The 13993-nt window shown below is 51.3% G+C and overlaps 1 protein-coding gene across 1 annotated transcript in view; it reads right to left on the reverse strand.

Moving 5' to 3' along the window:
- LOC132085543 (zinc finger protein 239-like) overlaps nucleotides 1-13993 on the reverse strand; it is a 73322-nt gene that overhangs the window by 39030 nt on the left and 20299 nt on the right. The window contains exon 3 of the mRNA XM_059491008.1: nucleotides 12197-12206. Coding sequence (XP_059346991.1) covers nucleotides 12197-12206 — 10 coding nt within the window. The remainder of the gene's footprint in view (nucleotides 1-12196; nucleotides 12207-13993) is intronic.

The raw sequence follows: 13993 nt of genomic DNA on the forward strand, positions 1-13993 counted from the left end.
CATTTCCCATTTTTTTTTCTCTCCAAATTTCCTGTGGCCACAGACTGTGTCAATGAGGGGCTGAACTCTGGGTGACTTTAAAGGAAATAAAGGACTTCCCAGCAGAGTTTTCTGCAGAGATGCCCTTTTGTTGCCTTCTCTGGAGCTGCAGCAGCAACGTCTGTGTGCAGAGCTGGGGGCAGATCAGCGCTGGCACAGCAGCTGTGCCCAGCAGCATCCGCATTTGGTGTTTCCAGTGCTGCTGCCGTGGCCCTGCCCCACTGCCCTGGTGGCCCTGGTGTTGCTGCAGGGCCTGAGTGCTCTCAGGTCCAGGCACAGCCCTGGGGGTGGCAGTGCCGGGGCTGCAGCAGGGACAGGCCATGGGCACTGCTGGGGCAGCGCTGACGCCTCAGCCCAGGGCCTGGGGGCTCCAGGCTCCTTGCCCAGGCTCTCTCAAGAACACACCCAGGCCAATGCTCAGCACAGAAAAGCCCTGTGAGAAGCCCCAGGCTGGCCATGGCAGGCTGGGGGCAAACAGCATGGCTGGGGCTCTGCAAGGGCCCTGGGGCAGATGGGAAGGAGCAGCAGAGCAGGGGCTGATCCATCCCCAGTGCGCTGCACAGCGCAGGGCAGTGTCCCAGAACGTCCTGATGGAGCTGCCAACAACATCCTCCCCTCTGCAGCCCTGGCCTCTCCTCCAGCTCACACAGGTGCCCCATCCTTGCAGGCACACACACGGCAGGACTGCCTCAGCAGCCCCTGTTTGCATTGCACAGAGCAGGGGGAGCACCCCCATGCTGTTGGTGTGGGGACATGAACCTGAGGGAGCACAAATGCCATCAGCCCTTGGGACCAGCAAAGGCTGGGGGACACCAGGGAAACCACTCAGCTTTGTCCTGGCCTCTGCAGTCAGCCAGAAAGTTTGTTCCCATCAGCTGGAAGCTTCCTGTCCCACTTCAGACGCTGTTGCTCAGAGCCAGGGCTGCCTGGCAGCCACCCCAAACTGCCCTGAGCATTTCCTTGGCTTCATCTTGGCTTTTTGTACTCTTTCCCTCATATAAATTTCTTCCTCTTGCCCACCCCTGTTCCCTGCCCTGCTAACAGCACATTCCTTCTTGCCCTTTCCTCTCTGGCCCCACTCCCCATTGCAGTTCCTGACTTGGCACCATGGGAATGTCCCTTGGGCAGCAGGATCATCCTACAAGTGCTGCAGGAATTGCCTGCAGGCTCCTGCAGTGCCTGGTGCTGCTCCCTTGCCAGAGGCACCCCAGGCCAGGGGGGCACATCTGGGCTGCTGTGTCTGGCTCTGGGGCTCCCTGTTCTGGGCAGTTAGGAGGAGCTGCAGAGGCTCTGCAGGACTGACAGGATGGGCTTTGGGGCTGGCAGGAGAAGCTGAGGGACCTGGGCTGCTGGAGCTTCTGAAGAGGAGGCCCAGGGCTCATCCTGCAACTGCTGCACGGGTTGTTTCAGAGAATCAATGAATGAGCAAGGTTGGAAAAGACCTTGGAGATCATCAAGTCCATCCTGTGCCCTGACACTGCCCTGTCTCCCCTGAGCCTCCTCTTCTCCAGGATAAACAACCCCAACTCCCTCAGCCACTCCTCACAAGACTTTTGTTCCAGACTTCTCCCCAGCCTTGTTGGCCTTCTCTGGACACGCCCCAGCCCCTCCATGTCCTTCCTATACTGGGGAGCCCAGAAGTGGACACAGCACTTGAGGTACTGCCCGAGCAGTGCTGAGCACAGGGGAAGAATCACTGCCCTGCTCCTGCTGGCCACACCATTCCTGATCCATAGGAGTGCCAGTGGTTGGATGAGGGAAATGGTGCGGAGGAGGTGGGGACAAAGTCTTATTGATTGTCATCCATGAAGGGTCTTGACTTTCATATCTTTTCTGACTTCATTAGAAGTTTCTGGGGATCAATATCAATTGGACATTGATGATATCAATCTATAAACTGGAAAAGAAAGCAGGGCAAAATAATTCTCTCTGCATTGTTTTCAGTGGAGTATATTGCAGTGTCAAAATGGTCTCCTTGGTTCTACAGAGCCCCTTGGTTCAATGAGGCCTTGAAGTGTCACAATGGTCTCCAGTATTTCATGAGGCCCTGCAATGTCCAATGGACCTTTGGTTCCACGAGTTCCACACTGTTCCATGAATCCTTAGTTCCATGGGGCTCTGTAGTGTCACAATTTTCTCATTGGTTCCAGGGTGCCACACAGTGCCACAATTGCTCTTTGGCCCAACAGTGCCTTATAGTGTCCCAGTGGACTCCTTGGTTCCATGGGGATGCAAAGTGCCACGATGGCCCTTTGGTTTCACAAGGCCTCCAAGTGTAAAAATGGCCTCCATGGTTTCACAAGGCTGTGCTACGTCACAATGGACCCTCAATTCCATGATGCCCCAGAGTGTCACAACGGCCTCCTGGGTTCTGCACTTTAAGAATGCCCTCTTGGTCCCTTGGAGCTCCACAATGTCACTATTGTGCCCTTGTTTCCATGAGGCCCTGCAATGCCAGAATGGTCCTTTGGTTCCACGAGGGCCCATGTGTTACAGTGGCCTCCTTGGTTCCATGATGTCTCGTAGCACAGCAATGGCCTCCTTGGTTCCACAGAGTCAGAATGGCTCCTCTGTCCCATGGAGCCCCACAGTGTCGCTGTGGTTACTTGGCTCGATGAGGCCATACCATGCAACAATGGCCCCTTCATTACAATGGGTTCTGAAGGTTTATAGTGGTCTCTGTGATTCCACAAGGCCCTGCAATATCCCAACAGACCCTTGGTTCCAAGGGACCTGCAGTGTCACAAGGCTGCCTTAGTTCCACAAGGCCCTGCAGTGCTGTAGTGGCCCCCTGGTTCCATGAGGCAAAGCAGAATCAGAATGGCCCCTTGGTTCCATGGAGCACCACAGTGTCACCATGGTCCCATTGGATCCACAGGGCCCCACAGTGTAACAATGGACCTTTGGTTCCATGAGGTTCCACTGCATCACAATAGACATTGGTTCCATGAGGTTTCTCAGTGCCTCAGTGGCCCCTTGGCTCCACATGGCCCCACACTGTCCAAATGGTCTCCTCGGTTCTGTGAAACCCTACAGAGCCACAATGGACCCTTGGTTCCATGAGCTTTCGCACTGTCAACAATGATCTGAGTTCCACAGTGTCACCATGGATCCTTTGTTCCATGAGGTTCTATAGCATAACATGACCACCTTGATTCCAGGATTCCAGAAGATTCTGCAGTGGCACAATGGACCATTGGTTCCATGCAGCCCCACACTGTCACAATGACCCCATGGGTCCAGGAGCTTCCACAACGTCAGCAATAGTCTCCTTGTTTCCCTGAGGCCTTGCTCTGATACAATGGACTTTTGGTTTCATGGAATTTCACTGCATCACAATGGACCCTTTGTTCCATGGGGTTCCAAGCGTCACAGCTGGATCCTTGGTTCTGTGAGCCTCTGCTGTCACCAAATGTCCACAATATCAGAATAAGACACCTTAACACTAATTTGGTGTTTAAGAGAGCATCATTTATTCAGGCCTAAGGTCCAGCAGGTGATAACTACTTATGTGGACATGTGAGTCTACCAGTGTATTGCTCATATACAATCACTATGTGTATATTAAATTTTACCCATTTCCATAAAACCAACCCCAAATTCCCAGATTCAGTCCTTGATTTTTCTATCACTGCATTCTTCAGCCAGATGTCTTCATCTTCTCTTCCTACCATTCCTGTTGGGAAAGCAGGCCCTGAATGCCTTGTTTCTCAGCTGAAAGTTCACAGGCACAGTAAAAATTGAATTAAGCCTTTTGATAATAAGCCCAATGCTTTGTGTGGGCAGGCAGAGGCAGGCAGGAGGCAGAGCTGTCAGCATAGGAAGGGCCCAGCCAGGTGGGGCAGCCGGGGGATGCCGACAACCTGCAGGGACAGAGGCGCAGGGCAGGGACACTGTGGGACAGCCTGGGCTGCACAGGGCACAGGGACGGGCAGCAGCTGCAAGACAGCCCTGCCAGAGCCAACTTGGGCAGCACTTTGGCCATGGCTGCTGGGACTGGGCCTGAGGCAGGAGCAGGAGACAAGTGATCCTTGCAGGCCTGGGGCCTCATTGCCTCCTTGTCCCTGCTCAGCAGCCTGGCAGGGGCTGCCCCATGCTCCTGCCCTTGGCATTGCACATCCCCACATGCCAGTGCCCATCCCGGGAAGAGCCCTGAGCAAGGAGGGAGGGACAGGATCTGCCTGGCCAGGGGCTGGGGCTCAGACCTTGGCCCTTTGCATTCCTGAAACACATCCAGGTTTGCTCAGCACCAGAGACACCTTGGCCTTGTTTGTCCCCTGCTGTCATCACTGCCTCCAGTGTTCTGCTCTGACTGGAACATGGGGACATTTTGTTTGTTGTGTCCTGACAAGGATCTCTTCAAACTACAAGAAACTTCAGTGTTTCCATGTACCTGAGTTCTTGAGGGGTTTGTGAGATCACAGAGCTGGCTGTGATGGCACAAGTAGGGTGTGAGGCCATAGAGCAGAATCTGCCATCATAGAGGGTGGCTCTGTGGCATGAGAGAGTAGGTTGTGACATCAAAGGTGGTTGTGTAACATCATAGAGAAGACTGTGACATCAGAGAATAAGAGCAACATCACATGGTGACTTTGTGACATCGCAGTCTTCTGTGACTTTGCAGCACTGTATGACATCACAGGGTGACACCACAGAGTTGGTTCTGTGACATCACATGGGCTTTGTGTCATCTCTGGACGCTTTGTGACATCACAGGGGCAGTGTGACATTACAGAGAAGTCCATGTGACATCAAAGGGGGCGTTGTGATGTCACAAGGGTAGTATGATATCAAAGAGACAGCTGTGTGACATCACAGGAGCTGTGTCATATTACAGGGGCTGTGTGAGGTCACAGAGCTGGCAGTGTGACATCACAGGGGCAATGTCATATCACAGGGGCAGTGTGAGGTCCCCTGGGAGGTCACTCTGCCCCGGCCCCCCTCACAGTTCCCCTAAGAGCAGTCCAACCCTGCTCATGCACAGCGGGGTCCCCTGTCCCCCCGGGTCCCCTCGCCCACGGCCCCACAGCCTCCCCCAGAGGATGTTCCATGAGATCGACCCCAGGGCCTGACACGGGGCCAGGGGGACCGGGGCCGTAGGGGTGGCACAGGGGGACAGGGACCCCCCGGCAGCGTCCCCATGTCCCCCAGGGCCAGAGCCTGGGCCAGGGCTCCTTCACCGTGCTACAAAAAAGGGCTTGAGAGTGCTGAAAAAGTCCCCAGCAAGGGATCAGCAAAAACCAGATTAAATATTAAGGGACAGCAGCACAAATTTTATTGGCAAGAGTCACTCTGCTCCTGCCTGGACACTTCAGGCACACCAAGGAAACAAAGCAACAACAAAACCAAACCAAATCCAGGCAATCAAACCAGAAATGAACTGAGAACTGTCCCTGTGTGTGTGTGTGTGTGTGTGTGTGTGAGAAACAAGAACAGTGAGAGCAACGATACAAGGAATATGGGCCAAAAGCTTACAGAGATCAAACTTAATAGGACTTAACCTTAAATGATACCTTCAACTTCACAATTTAGCAAAAGAACAGCACTTAACATTACTTGACCTTACTTAAAACCTATGACTTAGAAATTTAACAGAGGAATGACACTTAAAAATATTTAACTTAGCTAATAACCTAAACTTAACAACTTAGCAAAAGAACAACTTATAGCAGCATTTTACTTAACTTAGGCCTTGTGACTTAACCTTACATACAGGCCTGACTGACTCAGCTATCCAAGGCACTCAAGCCCCTCAGAGTGCAGCATTTCTGCCACATTTCCCCAGCACAGGCACTCCTGTATGCACAGAGAAACAAAGAGTCAGTGAGAGGCACCTGTGAGAAATTCCCTTGAGGGCATGCAATGCTCACTGTTGATCCTTTGGCATCTCTCCAGCAGGTGAAGGGTTGACCCTTGAGGAGTGGGGGGATCAGCCCAGGCTCCGTCGTTGTTGGGGATCCCCAAGTGCAGCAAACGGGAGAGTTCCCGGCTGGGAGAGGCCCCACTCAGAGGGAGTCGCTGGCCCAGGAGTGTCATTATAGGACATGAAAGAACACAAGCTCACATTGTTGTTCTCATAGTGAAGAAAAAAGGGGAAGTTCATTGTCTGACTCCAACATTTATAGTTTTCCAAAAGTGACAGCGGATTGGAGGGTGACAGTGACACCTCTCCAATGACAGTGGTAAAACCAACAGTCCATCAACTTTCTCCTCCTCCATAAAAGAGTGCAAAACAATGAGTTATTTACAGAAAGTGTGTGAGAAAGTTCACTACAAGAATGTCATCATCAGACGACTTAGAAAATCTTAAAATCCAGGGTGACATCTCACCCTTTTCCATTTAATAAAGAAAAAGAGAAAAGAAAATGAACAATATGAAAAACGAAACATGAACAATCTTTGGTGTCCATTTGCGGAGGAATCATCAGAGTGATCACTCTCATCATCTGCATCCGAGTCATCACTCAATGATTCACCTGCTTGATGCCTTTCAGGTTGGTCACGGTTTCTATCTTGCTCATCAGCTGAATTCTGTCTCTGCGGTCGCAGGTCAGGGGAAACACATTTTGAAGGTAACCACTGTACCCCAGTGTGTGTGGATACACAAGCATACCCGCGTCCCAAAGCGATAAGGTCATAAGGACCTTCCCACTGTTTGGTGACTAAATTCCAAACCTGAACCTTTGCTTGAGGCTGCTGTGCCTCGTCCGCAGCCTGCAACAAGTGATGGTGATCAAAACGACAGGATTATTTGAGTTCTGTGGCATGGTGAGATGATTGATTGTACTCAAAGCTTTTGCCAACCGACTGCGCGGGGTTTCACCCTGCATTCCCCATTTTTGTTTTTGAAGAACCCTCTTCAGAGTACCTTGAGCGCATTCTACAGTAGCTTGACCAGTCGGAGAATGAGGGATACCAAACTTTTGCGAGGCACCCTACAACTGCAGGAACTGCCACACTTTTGCTATGGCTAAGCAGGACCATTGTTGGTTTTCACAGCAGAAGGTGTTGTTATTACATTTCTAGAGTCCCAGCTCTCAGGCTGCCACAGCTCTCGGCTGTCCTATCTTCTATCGTGTCAGGGTCACCACTTGTTGTATTCATATCGTTGTTATCATAGTTCTAGAGTCCCCTAACTTCTGGGTGGTCTTACACACAAGCAGCTCTTCACAGCAGTGTTGTTCCTGCTTCTTTATCAGGGCTCCTCCAAGACTCTCCCTGACCAGCCAACCCACCCCCTTTTATCCCAGTAATCTTCATTAGCCACAGCTGCCGCCCAATTAAGGACATCACATCTGCAGCACATTTAGAACAACTAGGATCAGGGCAAGGCCACTTATACAATACATATATTTTACTAGGACTCCTACTGTAGAAGGTATGCCCAGAACGGCAAAGGCCTGCCTCCAGTGGGCAAGGACATCACAGGCCTTCTCCCCAGTGTGAGCAGAAGCCCACATCACAGAGGAGAACATGTCCACCGTGACATGCACATACTTGAGCCGGCCAAACTCGGCAATCTGGGTGACATCGGTCTGCCAAAGCTCCAAGGCCCTAAGACCTCTGGGGTTTACCCCTGCCAGCAAAGGTGGAGTAAGTGCTTGGCAGTCATCACACGACTCAATGTCACGAGCCTCAGTTGGTGTCAGCTGAAACTGCTTCTGCAAGGTATGTGCGTTTTGGTGGAAATACCCATGCAATGTCTTGGCCTGCGCGAGTGTATCAGGCTGAGGCACTACCCACGCTGGCTTAGCCAACTTGTCAGCCCTCGTGTTACCTTCCCCTATAAAGCCTGGCAAATTGGTGTGACTCCTCACATGCAGAACATAGAATGGATGAACCCGGGCCTGAATGGCACACCACAAGGTCTTCAGTAAATGAAACAAGGCAGGATTACTGACCTCCTTCAAAACCAAATGAGCCAACCACTGTGCGATGTCAGCCACATAGGTGGAATCCGTGACCAATTTGAAAGGTTTCTGGGAAAATTTCTCAAATGCCAGCCCTCAGTTACAACCAACTGGGCTGACCCATCCTCATGGCCTTCCAGAATCTGCCACTCAGATCCATCCCTACAAGTAACAATGGCCTTTCCTGTTTTCCCTGAACCGTCAGTGAAGACAGCGGGTCCTTGCACAGGTTCCTGGGTAGTTTTGGGCTGCAAAGGGATTTGTGTGTATTTTGCCATATGCAGTAACCTAAGACTGGGCAGATAATAAATGATCTGCCCTGAAAAATTTTCCAGAGCACTCTGCAGGGACACACTGTTTGCAAAGCTCCAGTCAAAATCCCCCGTTGCACCGGGAGTATGATCTTTGCAGGATCCACACCCATCAATTGCAAACACCGTTGCTGGCATTTGATTATCAAGCGAGCAACCAGCTCAAACAATGCAGTTGCCGTCTTCTGTGGCAGATGGGGCAGGAAAACCCATTCAAACACATGCAAGGAATCAGACCATTTGTCACTCCATTGGCCAATGATGCCCATGGGATACAAATCTGGAGTGCTGATGAACACAGTGACATCAACGGAGGGATCAATGCGATAAACTTGGCAAGCCGAAACAGCTTGCTGAACCACCTCCAACACCTTACATGCCTCAGGGGTCAGTGTTCGAGGTGACTTTAGATCAGAGTCTCGTTTCAACAGATCATACAGAAGAGATGGCTGTGCATCGGTTAGCCCCAAGTACGGACGTAACCAAGTGATGACACCTAACAATTTCTGAGCATCATTCAGTGTCTTCACAGAATGCACAAATTGCACCTCCTGGTGACAGATCATCCCTTCCAGAATTTTGACCCCCAAGTACTTCCAAGGTGGTTGTTGTTGAACCTTTTCTGGAGCCACCTGCAGTCCATGAGCATGCAAAGCATCGAGCAACCGAGGCTGAATCCTCAGCAGCTCATCCTGGGTGGGCATAGCCACCAGAATGTTGTCCATATAATGATACAGACATGCATCAGGAAACTGCTTGTGAACTCCAGACAAGGCAGGAGAATTCTGCATGCCTCGGGCAACATTCTCCATTGATATCTCTGTGCGGGTTCAACCTCGATAATCACTGGCACTGAGAAGGCAAACTTCAGTCTGTCATCGGGATGCAAAAAAATCGTAAAGAAACAATCCTTCAGATCCACAATGAGGACCGGCCAGTCTGGGGGAAGCATGGTAGGCGATGGCATGCCCACCTGCAATGTCCCCATGCTTTCCATCATGGCATTAACCTTTCGGAGGTCTTGCAACAACATCCACTTCCCAGATTTCTTTTTGATGCAGAAGACAGGAGTATTCCAGACACTGGTAGAAGGCTCCAGATGACCCTGTGTGGGAATCCACAAAATCAGAGGATTTTGGGAAAGCTTCAAGATGCAGGCCTCAGACACAGCAGAACTGTGAGCAGAGCTATGCAGCAGCCATGAGATAGGTCAGCAGAAAAATTATTTAAACTGTAGAAAAGCAAGGGCAAATAGAACAATGGTCTGTGTATTAACACTTGTCTAGAATAGCTCTGTAAGCTACAGAAAGTTTATCTAGCAAGATATTAGGAAGATTAAAGCTTAATAATGGAGCTCTTTGCATTGTGTTTTAAGGCTTACAAGCAGGTATTGTATTCAAAATAAGAAAGCATTGTTTTAACCAAAGGTACGTGTACTTATGGTGATTGGCTAGAACTGCTGTCAATGTGCTTTTGCTTTGTGTGATCGGTCAAGAAACTTATAAAGAAAGTTGTACCATTAAGTTCCTGGTCTGCTGCCTGGAATGTGAGCTGCTGGCATCTTCCCATTGTCATAACCATGTAATGAGACTGATGCTGAAAATTAAAGCAGATCGAGGCACATTCTACAGCAGCCCTGTCTGGTTCGTGGTTTGTACAAAGCCCCCCTGCCAGCTTCACCCTGATCCAAGTGCTGCTGCACCAGGTTCTGAAGGGCGACCAATTTGTCTTGAGGGAGAAGCCACTGCTTCTCCCAGACAGATTTGTGCACCAGACACCGAATAGGAGGCGTAAGATACTCTGCGCCCTTCACTGCAGTGGCCCCCATCAAAAATCTGTCCCAATGTGCACCCCCAGACAGAAGAAGATCCCTCCCCTAGAGGTTGGGAGGAGCTGAAGTAAAATGAGGCCTAACCCAGGCTGTCTGTCCCTCCGGGTTTGCCACCATCATGGGCCGCAAGCTCAAGTAGCATTGCACTGTCCCACCCAGACTTGCGTCAGACGTCCCCATTGGATCCAGGGGCCATTCTCCGGGCCAGGCAGCAAGGGAGAGAACCATGACGTCAGCACCGCTGTTGAGAAGCCCACGGAGGTGGATTTCCAATGGCGTCGCACCAGGAACAGACAGGGTACACAGCATTTCGGGACGGTCCTTGGTCAGGACAGCAGTCCAGCGAACTTGACGCGGCCCAGTGGATCCAAAGCCACCAGCTACACGCAATCGGTGAGCTGTCCTGCCAACAGAGGACTTAAAAGGCACAAGTTGAGCAAGTCGCGTCCCTTTCGGGATCGTGACGGGAGGGGGTGGGTGTGGAGACCATGGCACAAATCTGCCCTGTGAAATCTGCATCAATGAGCCCCAGGTGCACAATGATGCCCTGAAGGGTGGCACTAGATCTCCCCATCAGGAGAGCACTCATGCCCCCGCCCAAGGGATCAAAGGAATCCAGGGGAACCTTGTGTATTTTACAAGATTCTAAGACAAATGTTGCTGTGGTGCAGACATCTACACCTGCTGATCCGCAGGTGCTGGCTGCAAGCCGGCAAAGAAGACCTCTATCAGCTCCAGGGTCTGGAGAGAAGCTTGTGTCTGGGTGTGTTCCTGCTGCGCACTCCACTTCACGTTTCCGGAGCCGGTAAAGCCTGGCCATTGACATGAACAGTCGCCTTGCAGGTATTGGACATGTGATTCAGCCTACCACACTGACCACATAAGAACATGGGAAATCTGAACTTCTGTGCTTTCTTCCTCTGCTTCTTGCCAGCCTGCGCAGTCCCCTGCTGTGGCCGCCCACCCTGCAGTGCTGCCCAGACTGGCTGCACAGCGGCAGCCATGGCAGCCAACTTCCAACCGAGGGGATGATGTCCACACAGTCCTCCGCCATCTGAGAGACAGTAGGAAAATCAGGCAGAGCCACTATGACCCTCCTACAAGCATCATTCCAATTACACCTCACATGGTTTGCAATCACAATCCTCTTTGCCACAGGATCAGGCACCTGCCTCTCCACAGATACAGTCAGCATTGCTGCAAATGCCATGAAAGGCTCATCATCCTTCTGGACAATGGTCGCAAACGGCTGCCTCGGAGCAGCCATTTCCAGGGTCTGAACAATCACTGCCATGCCCAATGTGTGGCACTGGTCAAGCACAAGGGGATTGAAGCCAACGTGCCCCTGAGCATTTTCATAAAGCCCTGTGCCCAGCAGCATGTCAGTGACATCCACATGCCTGGAGTCCTGCGGCGCCAGCGCAGTATTCTGCACCACCGCTTGGGGCCGCCAAACGAGCCCACTTGGTCTCAAAAACATCAAACTGCACAAAGTCAAAAAGCGAATGTGCTACACGACAGAGGTCATGAGGTGTCAGCACATCTATAACGACCCTCCAGAGAGTCTGCATAACCTCAGCAGATTCCAAACCATGCTGAGCAACCACATCATGGACTTCCCTCTCCAGCTTATACAAAAGCGGTTCATGGGTGTTATGAGTAACACCCCTGAGCATAGGGAAAGCCTGGGGACCTTCCGACAAAGCCACATCACCTGCTGTGTCCCAGTCCTTGAGCCCTCCAGGGACAAGAGGAGATGATTGACTGGGAGCCAGGTCGACACCACTCGCCCCTGAACCCCTTGCAGCCAGAGAAGCCCCCTCCATGACCCTGCAGATGCCATGAGAAGGCAGGCTCAGACATCTCATCGGACTTGGTTTTGGCTGCTTGCCCGAAATGCTCGGGGTTCCTCAGACTCACGGTCACCTGGCACGAGGAAAGTGTCCACAAATTCAGTAAGGAAGTGCCACGGCCCCGGGAACCCACCGGTCTCCCGCCAGCCGTGTCGGCATTCACACTAAAGGTAAATACATCAGTGCCCTGTTGTGCCACAGCCCTGGCAGGGGGCGCCTTGGCGGGCACAGGTGCCAGCACGGCCTGCAAACCCAGTGTGGACTGGGATGATATGACGGTGGTCACAAGGGTTTTCAGGATGAGAGAGAGAGAAGAATGTTAACTCCATGATCAGAAGGTTTGATTTATTATTTTATTATATATATACTACATTTTAACTGTATTAAAAAGTAATATAAAGGAAAGGTTTCTCAGAAGGCTAAGCTAAGAATAGAATTGAAAGGAATGAATAACAAAGATCTGTGTCTCGTCAGAGAGCAAGAGCAGCTGTGCCGTGAGTGGTCAGTAAATCCAAACATCCACAGGAGACTAATCACGGATCCACCTGTTGCATTGCACAGCAGCGGATAACCATTGTTTACACTTTGTTGTTGAAAGGTCTCAGCTTCAGGAGGAAAAATCCTAATGAAAGGATTTTTATGAAAAGATGCCTGCGACAGGACGAGACCGGCGCCGGGCCCTGTCCCAAACATGGAGGAGGGGAGGGGTGCCAAGAGAGGTGCAGCCCGTGGAGCCACATCACTGCAGAGCGGCACAAGGGAGTCTGGCACAGCCAAATCCACCCCAGGGGAACAATTGCCATCCCCCGTGTTGGACCCGTCCCACAGCACACCATCCCAGGGTGGGGAGAGAGCTCCACATTGCACAGAAACTCAAACTTCCCCTCGTCCATGTCCGAGACAGAAGGGCTCCACTGGGAACTCCGAGGGGTACAAGAACCAGACCCCCGCCAAAGATCCTCACACTTTTTCCACTGCACCAGCAGTGATCCCACGTCTACGGTGCAATCATCAAAGAGGGCCTCCATGAGGTGTACCCCCACAAGAGACCACTCCTCCTTGGAGAATGGCTTTGCAGAGTCCGAAAAGAGCCCTCGGTCTCGGGCCCACAGAAGCAATCACTCAAAATCATTCCAGGAAATAGAAACCTGTTTCCACTCCAGGACCCCTCCTCCAGAGATCCAAAATGAGGGAATCCTCCTTGAAACCCACAGTGGTTGCCATTACCCCAAGAGCAGCAGGCAAAGCACCAAAGAGGGGAGACAATAAAACCTCACCGTCAATCCGGACTCTGTCTCAGCCTAGGCTGCAGTACACTTTGGCACTCCCCTGATGTCACTAGAGGACAGAAAAGAACAGAAGCACACATCGCTGTTCTCAAGGTGAAGAAAAAATGTGAAGTTTATATTCTGACTCCAACATTTATAGTTTTCGAAAAGTAACAGCGGATTGGAGTAACAGTGCCACCTCTCCAATGATACTGGTCAAATCAACAGCCCTTCAACTCTCTCCTCCTCCACAAAAGGAATGCGAAAAAAATGAATTATTTACAGAAATTGTGTGAGAAAGTTCACTACAAGAATGTCAACATCAGAAGGCTTAAAAATCTTAAAAAACCAGGATGACACAAGTTGGGCTAAACTTGACCTCTGGTGACTGCTTCTCTGGTGACTGCCCCTGCACCACTGGGGCTCACTTGTGTCCTTCCTATGGAGACCATTGTGACACTGCGGTGCATTGTGGAACCAATGGGCCATGGTGACACTTAGGGACTTGTGGAATCAAGAGGAACATTGTGACCCGCAGGGTACCATGAATCCCAGGGGCCACTGTGACACTCTGCGGCCTCATGGAACCAAGAAGATCTTTCTGTTCTCTTCGAACCAAGAACATGTGGCCCAGTTGGGCCTCACAGTCCCAAGGGGCCAGTGTGAAGCAGCAGGGCTTTGTGGAACCAAGAGGCTATTGCTGCATTTCAGGGCCTTGTGGAGCCAAAGGCCCATTGTGATCCTGCAGGGAACTGTGGATCCATGGAGAGCATTGTGGCAT

This window comes from Ammospiza nelsoni, chromosome 31 (assembly GCF_027579445.1).
Source record: "Ammospiza nelsoni isolate bAmmNel1 chromosome 31, bAmmNel1.pri, whole genome shotgun sequence".
Lineage (NCBI taxonomy): Eukaryota > Metazoa > Chordata > Aves > Passeriformes > Passerellidae > Ammospiza > Ammospiza nelsoni.